This window comes from Peromyscus eremicus, chromosome 9 (genome assembly GCF_949786415.1).
Source record: "Peromyscus eremicus chromosome 9, PerEre_H2_v1, whole genome shotgun sequence".
NCBI lineage: Eukaryota > Metazoa > Chordata > Mammalia > Rodentia > Cricetidae > Peromyscus > Peromyscus eremicus.
The window spans coordinates 69741620-69754308 of NC_081425.1; the positions used below are offsets into that span (position 1 = coordinate 69741620).

General features: G+C 42.6%; 1 protein-coding gene and 1 non-coding gene across 2 annotated transcripts in view; both read left to right on the forward strand.

Annotated features, from left to right (window-relative positions):
• Chd8 (chromodomain helicase DNA binding protein 8) overlaps positions 1-12689 on the forward strand; it is a 56131-nt gene that overhangs the window by 36952 nt on the left and 6490 nt on the right. Inside the window, 18 exon segments of the mRNA XM_059273673.1 lie at positions 85-295; positions 466-661; positions 1419-1586; positions 1858-2037; positions 2185-2295; positions 3244-3440; positions 3682-3881; positions 3986-4142; positions 4218-4307; positions 4831-4934; positions 5966-6095; positions 8179-8254; positions 8982-9036; positions 9209-9416; positions 10526-10734; positions 10824-11540; positions 11753-11904; positions 12184-12486. Coding sequence (XP_059129656.1) covers positions 85-295; positions 466-661; positions 1419-1586; positions 1858-2037; positions 2185-2295; positions 3244-3440; positions 3682-3881; positions 3986-4142; positions 4218-4307; positions 4831-4934; positions 5966-6095; positions 8179-8254; positions 8982-9036; positions 9209-9416; positions 10526-10734; positions 10824-11540; positions 11753-11904; positions 12184-12486 — 3464 coding nt within the window.
• LOC131920202 (small nucleolar RNA U6-53/MBII-28) lies at positions 6681-6790 on the forward strand. The gene has a single exon (XR_009381548.1). It is a non-coding gene; the product is annotated as a small nucleolar RNA U6-53/MBII-28 (small nucleolar RNA).

Genomic DNA, 12689 nt, shown 5'->3' on the forward strand with positions numbered 1-12689 from the left:
TCCTTATCTCAAGCCTGCATGTTAAAAAAGACTTTATATGTTTTCACTTAGTCACAATATCTACTTTGACTATTTTATTTGTAGGTGCAGAAGAAAAAATCCTGATGGAATTTCGGGAAGCTTGCCATATTATACCTCAAGATTTCCACCTGCAGGCCATGGTTCGGTCAGCTGGCAAGTTGGTTCTTATTGACAAGTTACTTCCGAAGCTTAAAGCTGGTGGCCATAAAGTTCTGATCTTCTCCCAGATGGTACGATGTCTAGATATCCTGGAGGATTATCTAATCCAGAGGAGGTAAGAAATGAGTCATTCTAAAATGTCTTGTGGTTATTATATCTTCATAAAGCTTTAAGGATAGTTGTTGTATACCTCAGTGGTAGAATGTTTGCTTGGCACGTGCAAGACCTTGATTTCTTTTGCTCAGCCACTTTTGCCCCCTTGTGATATCCGTCCCTCCTTACCAGGTACTTATACGAACGGATTGATGGGCGAGTTAGAGGCAACCTTCGACAAGCTGCTATCGACCGCTTTAGCAAGCCTGACTCGGACCGCTTTGTCTTCCTGCTGTGCACCCGTGCTGGTGGACTTGGTATTAATCTTACAGCTGCTGATACCTGTATTATCTTTGATTCAGACTGGAATCCACAGAATGACCTGCAGGTAAAGGAAATTATTTTTTTAAAAACTACCTACCTAATCCAAGAGGTTTTTAATAAATCATCGACTCTTAGATCCCTCTTTCAAAGAAGAGGAAATTGTTTCCTTAGAGGTGGCAGCTAGGTCAAGAGTCCTCTAACATCCTGTACAGAACCTAATACTAAATGTAGTAGGCTTAGGAGTCTATAGTTTGTGTTTCTTTCTTTTTTTTTTTTTTTTGTTTTTTTGTTTTTTGGTTTTTGGTTTTTCGAGACAGGGTTTCTCTGTGTAGCTTTGGAGCCTGTCCTGGAACTCACTCTGTAGCCCAGGCTGGCCTTAAACTCACAGAGATCCGCCTGGCTCTGCCTCCCCGAGTGCACCACCATCACCTGGCTATAGTTTGTGTTTCAACTAGTCACTTGTACTCCTGTGGCACAGAAGTAACAGTGGATAACATGTAAATGAGTGGGTCTGTATTTGAATCAGATTTCATTTACAGAAAAGATAAACACACAAACTAGTTTGTTGAACTGGGCATGGTGGCGCACACCTTTAATCCCAGGCAGAGGCAGGCAATCTCTGAGATCAAGGCCAGCTTGGTCTACAGAGTGAGTTCCAGGACAGCCAGGGCATAGTGAAACCCTGTCTCCGAAAACAAAACAAACAAACAAACCAAAAAACAAAAACAAAAACAAAACAAGTTTGCTGACCCCAGTTTTTTTTGATTTTTGAGTTGCTTTCATGGCTTGATATTATGTATCTTTGTTCTCTTTTTAACCAGGCCCAGGCACGGTGTCATCGAATTGGACAGAGCAAAGCTGTGAAGGTTTACCGACTCATCACTCGTAATTCCTATGAGAGAGAGATGTTTGATAAAGCTAGCCTCAAGTTGGGATTGGATAAGGCTGTGCTTCAGTCCATGAGTGGTCGGGATGGCAACATCACTGGAGTGAGTCTGTAGATAAGTTTTTGGTGGGTCGTAGTAATAAAGGGAGCTAAAACGTGATCATTTTAGAGGATGTGTGTATGTGTGCATATGTGCATGTGCATATAGCAGTCGGAGGACAGCCTGTGGAGTCAGTTCTCCTTCCACCGTTATGTGGGTTCTGGAAGTCAAGTGCAAGTCACCAGGAACTGTATTGATGATTAGTTTTACAGTACAATTATATGTCAAGAGTATTCTTTTTGTAGGATGTTTATCTTTGTCTTGTTTTTTTCAGATTCAACAGTTCTCCAAGAAAGAGATTGAAGATCTCTTAAGGAAAGGTGCATATGCTGCCATAATGGAGGAAGACGATGAGGGGTCTAAGTTTTGTGAAGAGGACATAGATCAGATCTTGCTGAGGCGGACTACAACCATTACTATTGAGTCTGAAGGGAAAGGGTCTACCTTTGCTAAGGCACGTTCTGTCTGTGGCAGATCCTAGTGGGCGGACATAGCTGGAGACAGCAATCTCCAGCATTTAAGTGTTTTTAAATACTTGTTCATTTCCCTTTGTGTATAAAAGCATTGCAGTTAACTTTATTCTGCCTTTGTTTCTCCCTAGGCAAGCTTCGTTGCTTCTGAAAATAGGACAGATATTTCCCTGGATGATCCAAACTTTTGGCAAAAATGGGCCAAAAAGGCAGACCTAGACATGGATCTGCTGAATAGCAAGGTGAGCTCACCTCTCCTTTGCAGGGGGTTTACTGCAGAAGACAAAGTATTCCCACTCTTTAGTAGTCCAACTCTTTAATGCTAGTTGAAGCTTATGGTAGAATATTATATACAAAGGTTATAGAAACTTTCTCTACCCAGGATACCCTCTAGAAATACTTAGATGTTGTTTCAGTCATTGCTCTATCGCTGTGAAGAGATACCATGACCATGGTAACTCTTACAAAGGAAAGCATTTGATTGGTGCTTGCTTATAGTTTCAGAGGTTTAGTCCATTATTGTCATGGCAGGAAGCATGGTGGTACACATGCAGACGTGGTAGCTCAGAGTCCTTCATCTAAGATCCAAAGTCAGCAGGAAGAAAGAGGCACCGGGCCTGGCTTGAGCTTTTGAAACCTTAAAGCCCACTCCAAGTGACACACATCCTCCAGCAAGGCCACACCTATTCCAGCAAGGCCACATATTCTGATCCTTCTAATAGTGCCACTCCCTGGTGACCAAGCATTTTAATCTATGAGCCTATGGGGCCATTCATATTTAAACCACCATAGATGTCGACCACCTTTCTCTTCCTGAGCCTTGTAGATTGTTTTTGTGTTTTTGATTGTTTTTGTGTTTTTGTTTTGTTTTGTTTTTGTGTGTGTGTGTGTTTTTGTTTTTGTTTTTGTTTTTGTTTTTGTTTTTTGAGACAGGGTTTCTCTGTGTAGTTTTTTGGTGTCTGCCCTGGATCTCGCTCTGTAGACCAGGCTGGCCTCAAACTCACCTGGCTCTGCCTCCCGAGTGCTGGGATTAAAGGCGTGCGCCACCACTGCCCGTCACCTTGTAGATTGTTTTACATGCTCTAAAATCTGAGTACTTTCATGACTTACATTCAAGATTATGTCAATCCTTAGGTGTCTTCACTCTTCCTGTGAACAGATCATAGAACTATCTCTTGTTCTCTGTATAGAATAACTTGGTGATTGACACACCTCGAGTGCGGAAACAGACTCGACACTTCAGCACTCTGAAAGATGATGACCTGGTTGAGTTTTCTGACTTGGAAAGTGAGGATGATGAGCGGCCGCGCTCCCGGAGACATGACCGGCATCACACCTATGGGCGCACTGACTGCTTTCGGGTGGAAAAACATCTCCTAGTATATGGGTAAGAATGCAACTTGTCATGAGTAGTAGAACACCTGTGAGCTGAATGACTCCTGACTCCCTGCTGCCTTTCAGATTACAGTATGTGGCCAAGAAGCATCACATAGAAACACTACCTTTGAGGGAGTTTCTGTTTGTTTTCAACTTTTGGGGGAGATGGCAATTCTGGGAGCCAGAGGAATATTGCTAAATTTGAATCTTTCCAAAAAATAATTGTGTTGTTGCCTTTTCTGTTTTGTTAGTTGGGGACGCTGGCAAGATATTTTGTCTCATGGACGCTTTAAGCGACGTATGACTGAAAGAGATGTGGAGACAATATGCCGTGCCATCCTCGTATACTGTCTTCTACACTATCGTGGGGATGAAAATATCAAAAGCTTCATTTGGGACTTGATTAGCCCTGCTGAAAATGGCAAGACAAAAGAATTGCAGAATCATTCAGGTAATTACCAACTCCTACCCTTTCATCTTTCTATAGGGTATCTAGTCCTTTTCAGGTGTAAGGGTTTTTCTCAATCCAAGTCTTTGATGTCTCCCCTTTCCCAGGTCTGTCTATCCCTGTGCCCCGTGGGCGTAAGGGGAAAAAAGTAAAGTCACAAAGTACTTTTGACATTCATAAGGCAGACTGGATCCGGAAATATAACCCTGATACTCTGTTCCAAGATGAGAGTTATAAGAAGCACTTGAAACATCAGTGTAACAAGTAAGAGTGCTATTCAGATAAGTCCGCAGAGAGGCTTGCTACATTGTTGCTAAAGTGTCTCTTTCTCCCTTCTAGGGTACTGTTGAGAGTCCGGATGCTGTACTATCTGAGGCAGGAAGTTATTGGAGACCAAGCAGAGAAGGTGTTAGGGGGTGCCATTGCGAGGTAAAGTTCCTTTATTTAACATTTATTCGTCTGTCTATCAACATCTACCTCTCTCCCTACCTACTACCTACCTGTTATTTTGTGTTGTACGGAGGACAGGGACATGCCATGACATGCTTGTGGCACGAAGAAGACAAGTGGCTAGGGTAGCTCCTCTCCTGTGTGGGTTCCAGGGATTGAACTCAGGTTGTCAGGCTTGGTAGCAAGCGCCTTCACCTACTGAGCCACCTTGCCAGCCTCTCTTTTTATTTATTCATTCTTTTATTTTATTTCCTTTCTTTCTCCAGGAGTGACTGGTTTGCTTACTTCTTTCTAGAATAGTCTAGAGATATAGTCTTTGAGATATCTGATAATTAAAAATCTCTATAATCAGGCCTTTAATCTTGTATTTAGCACAAGTTCATAGAAATATGGCCAGAAGCATAAGCATTTAAAGTAGTGGATAAAGCAAGCAACCTATAATGATCTTTCAAAGAATTACCACTTCTGTTTCTAACATTGCTTTACTGACTTATACATTTAGTGAGATTGACATATGGTTCCCAGTAGTGGATCAGCTGGAGGTTCCAACAACATGGTGGGATAGTGAAGCTGACAAATCCTTGCTCATTGGCGTCTTTAAGCATGGTAGGTACTGTCTCAGATGTTGCTTTTCTATGAAAGATGTGTGTCAAGAGATAATACATTTAGTGCTTGCGGTAATTCATCACCAGAAATTTTATGTTTGAGTAAGAAATAGTTCAGTAAGTAATATATGTCAAGTTCTGTTAATAATAACTGTACTTAATATCAGTGATATTTCTTTTTTTTTTTAAAGAGTAATTTATTCATTATGTATACAGTGTTCTGTCTGCATGTATGCCTGCATGCCAGAAGATCTCTCCAGCCCATCAGTGACTTTTCTTATGGCATGCTCAAATGAACCTATTTATCTAAATATCTGAGGTAGCAGTTTTTGCCTAATAAGAAATTCTAGGCATTGGAATCAGTAAACATTAGCTTTATCCTTTGATGTATTGGAATGTACTTTTTAAACATACTCTTTCTGTTTACTTCCTAAAATAAAGGTACTTAATGTACATGTTTTTGAGAACTGTAACAGTCTAAGAAAAGTTGTGAGCAAGCCAGGCATGGCTTTTAATCCATGCACTTGGAATGCAAAGACAGGCAGGGCTACACAAAGAGATCCTATCTCAAAAGAAAAAGAAAGGAAGAAAGGAAGGAAGGAAGGGAAAGAAAGAAGGAAAATAAGTGGGCATTTGATTTACTAGTAAGGCACAGAGGTTTAGAGTTCAGTATAAGTACTCACTGAGTATCTTTTTACTTTCAGGTATGTTTCTTGTTCTACATTTGAGAATGTGTGACAAAATCCATAAATTATTAGGCTACTTTCTTCATTTCTGTACTAAGAATCTAAAGATTATCAGTTAAATGACTCTATAAACCAGTCACCTTAAGATGTTATTTCTTAAATTATAGTCAATCACTAGATGAAAACTACAAAAATTATAAATACAGTGGTATTAATACCTGTCCAGGTTTGTTTATATTTTTTATTTTGAGCGAAGCAGCCCATGTATTCTAATGATTCTAACAGTATATAAGTAGAGACAAGTGAACCTTTGAATTTCTTCAATCTGTGGTCCTTGTTCTTCTAGGCTATGAAAAATATAATACCATGAGGGCAGACCCAGCCTTGTGCTTCTTGGAAAAGGCTGGCAGGCCGGATGACAAAGCCATTGCAGCAGAACACAGAGTGCTCGATAACTTCTCCGACCTGGTGGAAGGGTGAGCACTGGTGTTGCCCTTTCTCATTTCCATATCTCTCTGTGTTGCTTGTACTGATAGTACCTAACTCTGCCTTGACTGAATTAAGTAGGATTCCTTTTTGTTTTGCTTTATTTATTTATTTATTTATTTATTTATTTATTTATTTATTTATTTTGAGACAGGGTCTCACAGAGTTTCAGGTCTCTCTGGCTGCGTGTAGACCAGGCTCATCTCAAATTCAAAGATTCACCTGCCCCTCCCTCCCGAGTGCCTGGGAGTAAAAGTGTGCACCACCATACCCAGTGCATCATTGGGATTCTTAATGGTGGTTATACTCATGTGTGATAAGTTCTTAGTAAGAATAGGACCAGCAGTTTGGACTCGACACTGGCCTTAATCACACATTACTGTAACTACAAGTGTAACATCTGTGTTCTTCCCAGAGGCTTATACAATGATCTCGGTATAGCTGTAGTAACTGGGAAGATAAACTAAGTCTATTGAAAAATAATAGGCAGTTCTCATAGGTTACTTATGTGGCAGAGGTTTAGACAGTTTTAGCCCTGACTTGTCATTCCCCAAGGTATTTTGCCTGGGGACATGTCCCGATGATGAGTTGCCATGCTAATACTGAGTCACCAGGTAGGGCAGTGTTGCCCTGGTTTGGGTGCCAGTGAGTTTAACAAAACTTCTCATGTGGAGACCTGAGGGACATTTAGCAATGATGGGTTTTGTCAAGGGCTGCCTAAAATTTCTGCGTGACCAAGACTGTTGGTGGCCACATCTGCACTTTGGTTGGCATAGGACCAACAAAAGAAATGTGTTCATTGTGAATCATTCTGTCACCTTCTGCTCAAGAGCAAAGTAGTAAAAATTAATACATTTTTAAAATATGAACAGTGTGTGGAGAGGTGGAGACATGGTGTCTTAGTGGGGTTACTGTTGCTTTGATGAAATACCATGACCAAGAGCAACTTAGGGAGGAAAGTTTATTTCACTCACGGTTCCATATAACAGTTCATCCTCAAAAGCAGTGAGGGCAGGAACTCAAACAGAGCAGGATCCTGGAGACAGTCCACTCACAATGGACTGGGCTCGCCCCCATTCAATTACTAATTTAAAAAATTAGTGACTTGCCTACAGCCCAATCTTATATAGACATTTTCTCAATTGAGGTTCCCTCCTCTCAGGTGACCCTAGCTTGTGTCAAGTTGACATAAAACTAGCCAACACCGGTGCTCTGTACTTAAGAGCACTTTCAGCTCTTTCAGGGGGTGCAGTTTTAGTTTCCAGTACTCACATGGCAGCTCACAATTGCCTGAAGCTTCAGTTCTAAAGGATTCAACATCCATCCCAACAACAGGCGTGCACATAGTGCACAAACATACATTCTTCAGGCACTCACACATACACATAAAATAAATAAAAAACAAGACAAAACCACAAACCATGCAAAATTAATAACTGGTAAATAGTTGTGAAGGAGGAGAGAAAGTAATTAAACAATAAAAAGGAGTAAAGAAAAAGGAAGTGTGGATCAAAGTATTTGACTTGCTGCTAGTTGTGATGGCAGGGAGGCTGGAGGCTGGAAGCAGAAAGATTGTTGAGTCTCACAGTTTAAGACTAGCCTGAGCAACAGTTAGCAAACTTTTCCCCAAAAGTTAGGACTAGAAAGATAGAGAGGTGGTGGCTCGGCAGTCAGGAACACTGGCTGCTCTTCTAGAGGTCCCAGGTTCAGTCCCAGTACCCATGTGGAGGCTCACCACCTTCTATAACTCAATCCTGTGTGCACCAGGTACACCTCACATAATGCACAGGCATGCATGCAGTTAAAACACCCATACACATAAAAAAAATCCAAAAAAATGGATAAAAGTGTTTTGTTTTTCAAAGTCAGGCAGTTTTGATATGTACTTTGTTAGCTTAGAATTATTTGTTCCCTCGGACCATTTCTTAACATAACTGCAGCTTGGAGCCTGGCCCCCATTCCCAAAAGCTTGAGATCAAAGAGTAGTCTTTGCCAGCTTACTTGTTCAGCCAGATCTCCTAGTGATAAAATATATATTATTATCTTTTCTTCTTTGTTTCTGGATAATTCTAGGATTGACTTCGATAAGGATTGTGAAGATCCTGAATATAAACCACTCCAGGGTCCCCCAAAAGACCCAGATGATGAGGTAAGAAATTCTTTTGAGTCTAGCTTTTATCTATTAGTAAATCTTTTTATCTTATCTCATTCTCTGAACTTTGAAGTATATTATTCTAATTATACTTGAAGTGTGTTATACTAAAATATGTGTGTATATGGAAAATAAATAAACTATAAGAATGTAAACTACAAGGGCTGGAGAGATGGTGCAATGGGTAAAGAGCTCTGACTGCTCTTTAGGGACCCAGGTTTGATTCCCAGCACCCACATGGAGCCTCCCAACTGTCTGTAACTCCAGTTCCAGAGGATGTGATGCCCTTTCCTGGTCTGCACAGGCACCAGGCACACACACGGTGCACAGACAACATGCAAGCAAAACACGCATACACATATAATAAAAATGAATTAATCTCAGAATAAAGGAATGTAAACTATTAATGCCAAGGATGACAGTGCCAGCTTAAGTCATGCTTCAGATGCTTTTGTAGAGGAGTGGGATCCGAACTGGGTGATGGTAGATGTTATTGAACAAATTCCCAAGTCCCGGAATCTCACTGTTACTAAGAACTAACTGCTCAGCTTCTACTTGTTCTTTTCTTTGGTTGCTTCCAAATTTCTGTGAGAGTTCCTTTCATTAGAAATTTTTCTTATCCCTTGGTGACCCGGAAGAACATATACAAGAAAGTGATTTCAGAATGCCAACTTCTCCCCTTTCACTTCCCTCTCCATCCTGTGGGGTGGATCTCCTTCTCTAGGGTGATCCTCTGATGATGATGGATGAGGAGATCTCAGTCATTGATGGAGATGAAGGTAAATTCTAGATCAAACAGTCTGTTTTTGTAAGGGTTAGGTTGGGGGATTATATTGACTAACTTCTGTTTTATGTGGGATATCTAAAAGCTTTACCCTTTTATGGTGGAAATACAAGTATCATTTCTCCTCTTCTTTCTGTACTTTATTCACTCTGCTTTGTTTCCCACAGCCCAGGTGACTCAACAGCCAGGGCATTTATTCTGGCCTCCCGGCTCGGCCCTAACCGCTAGGCTTCGCCGCCTAGTAACAGCCTATCAGCGCAGCTACAAGAGAGAACAAATGAAGATAGAGGCTGCGGAACGTGGGGACCGGAGACGCCGACGCTGTGAAGCAGCCTTTAAGCTCAAAGAAATCGCACGGCGGGAAAAACAGCAACGGTACAGTAGAGCTCGGGATGTGGGCTGAGCTCTGTGTCGTCAGCTACCGGCCCTGTACTCAGAGAGTTGGGAAGGACTTATTTGAAATTCCTGAGAGCAGGATCATCCTTTCTGCCTTTATCTCTACCTAGTACTTAGGAATTTTGCTATGGGCTGGGGATATAGCTCAGTAGCACAGCCCTTACCTTCCATGTACTGGGTCTTAGGTTCAGAAATCCCTACTACTGACATTTTAAAAGAAAATCAATTCACTTAGGTTTAACAACCAAAATGATAGGAAGATGTCCTGTGTACTTGTTCTTTATTATTTTTTTTCTAAATGTCTGTGTGAGTGAATGCTACTTGTTTGTAGCTATCCATGGAGGCCAGAAGAGGATATTAGTTGCCCTGGAACAGGGGTTTCAGGCAGCAGTGAGCCACTCCATAAAGGTGCTGGGAAGTGAACTCAGGTCCTCTGCGAGAACAGCAAGCACTCTTAACCACTGAGCTATCTCTCCAGCCCTTTTTTTTTTTTTTTGAGGTGAGAATGTGGCCCTAGCTGGAACTTACCATGTAGACCAGGCTGGCTTTGAGCTCACAGAGGTCTGCTTGCCTCTGCTTCCTGAGTGCTGGGATTAAAGGTTTTATCACCATGCCCAGGAAAAAACATTTTTAAAATTTTATTATACTTGTAGGAATGATTGTTTTGCCTGCATGTATGTATATGTGTGATGTGTGTGCCTGGTGCCCGACAAGGTCAGAAGGGGTGGCAGATCTCCTGAAACTGGTATTACGGATGGTTGTTAACTGCCATGTGAGTGCTGGGAACCAAACCCAGGTCCTCTGCAAAAGCATCAAGTACTCTTAACCACTAAGCCATCTCTCCAGCCTTTTTTTCTTTATTTTATTAATGAGGATGAAATTCATTATGAAAAGGTTTTAGTATAGATGTAAACACAGTGACTGAGCGAGAAAAAGATGGACAGAGACATGATAACGAAGGGACCAATGTATATACCCATTGCATGGCCTCCACTTCACAAGAGAGGTTTGCCTAACGTACTCATTGTATTTGCCTACATCATTTTTCCTGTGTTCTGATCAATGTTGTTTTACTCTTCGTGTCACAGATGGACCAGGCGTGAGCAGACCGATTTCTATCGAGTAGTGTCTACCTTTGGTGTAGAGTACGACCCCGACAACATGCAGTTTCACTGGGATCGCTTCCGCACTTTTGCTCGACTGGACAAGAAAACAGATGAAAGTCTTACCAAGTACTTCCATGGCTTTGTGGCCATGTGTCGACAAGTGTGCCGCCTTCCCCCAGCGGCTGGCGATGGTGAGATTGTAGAGTCTAGGGTAAATGGGCCTGTGGTGTTAACAGATCAGCCTTTGGTTAATTTCTTTTTTCACCTTTGTCTCTTGCAGAACCTCCAGACCCTAATCTGTTCATTGAGCCCATCACGGAAGAGAGAGCCTCTCGGACCCTCTACCGTATTGAATTGCTTCGGCGCTTACGGGAACAAGTTTTATGCCACCCCCTTTTAGAAGATCGGCTGGCATTGTGTCAGCCTCCAGGTCTTGAATTGCCCAAATGGTGGGAGCCTGTTCGTCATGATGGGGAGCTTCTACGGGGGGCAGCCCGCCATGGGGTGAGCCAAACAGACTGCAACATCATGCAGGACCCAGACTTCTCTTTTCTGGCTGCCCGTATGAATTACATGCAGAACCACCAGGCAGGAGCATCGGCTGCATCCCTGTCGCGATGCTCTACTCCACTGCTGCACCAGCAGTGTACCTCACGCACTGCCTCACCATCGCCCCTGCGCCCAGGTGCTCCTGCTGAAAAGTCACCTGAGGAGACTGCTGTCCAGGTCCCCAGTCTGGAGAGTCTGACTTTAAAGCTAGAGAATGAGGTGGTGGCTAGGAGCCGACTCACCCCACAAGACTATGAAATGCGTGTAGCCTCTTCGGACACAGCCCCTCTACCCCGGAGTGTTCCACCAGTCAAACTGGAGGATGAGGATGAGTCAGACTCTGAGCTGGACTTGAGCAAGTTGTCCCCATCATCCTCTTCGTCTTCATCCTCATCCAGCTCCAGCTCCAGCACTGACGAGAGTGAGGACGAGAAGGAAGAGAAGTTAAGTGAGTGCATGTAACGGGCTGTAGGCTCCACCTCCCTATTGCCGCTCTTGTGCGCCTCCCTTTCTAAAACGCATCCTCTAAAGAGAGATTTGAGTCTTTACTTGATAAAATGTCAGAGTACATCTATTATTTGTTGGCCCTAGTCCACATAATACCATTCCAATTTAACATTATTCTATCATCTTTGCTCACACATGCTGTGTGATCTCTAGCTGCTGACCGGTCCCGCCCAAAGCTCTATGATGAAGAGAGCCTTCTGTCCCTCACTATGTCCCAAGATGGATTTCCAAATGAAGATGGAGAACAAATGACCCCTGAGCTGCTGCTGCTGCAGGAACGACAAAGAGCCTCTGAATGGCCCAAGGTACCATCTGCACATCTCCTATCTACACATGCAGAGTCCAGGACAGGTGCAGTGCTATCTGAGGGAACGAGAGATTGTGTTGCTACGTTTGTTTCTCCTTTGTTTAGCGTTGTCCAGGTTTTTTTGAAATGCTGCACTTTATTTAAGGATGTGATAGTATTAATTACCTCCTTTCTGGCTTTTCATTGTACCTGGTAGAATAGTAATGGCATGATAGTGTAGATGAGGGTTGCATAGTATTTAGACTCTTCAAATGTTATATTCTTTTCTGCCATTCAGGATCGTGTTCTGATCAACCGCATTGACCTCGTCTGCCAGGCTGTACTCTCAGGGAAATGGCCTTCTAACCGCCGGAGCCAGGAAATGACAGCAGGAGGAGTTTTGGGGCCTGGCAACCATTTATTAGACAGTCCCTCTTTGACCCCAGGAGAATATGGGGACTCTCCAGTCCCCACACCACGAAGTAGCAGTGCAGCTTCCATGGTAGAGGAAGAAGCATCTGCAGTCACCACAGCCGCCGCCCAGTTTACCAAACTTCGCCGAGGCATGGATGAGAAAGAGTTTACAGTTCAGATCAAAGATGTAAGCTCAGCATTGAGAAGTGGGGGAGGACATGGGAAGTGTTAACTAATGTTATTAATAAGATGTAGCACTTGGAATGCAGGGGCAAGTGGATTACTATGAATTCAAGGCTAGCCTGGTCTACATGGTGTGTTCTATCCTACATAGTGAGACCTTGTCTCAAAAAAAAAAAGTCACTAAACACATTTTTGTTAGCTAACTTT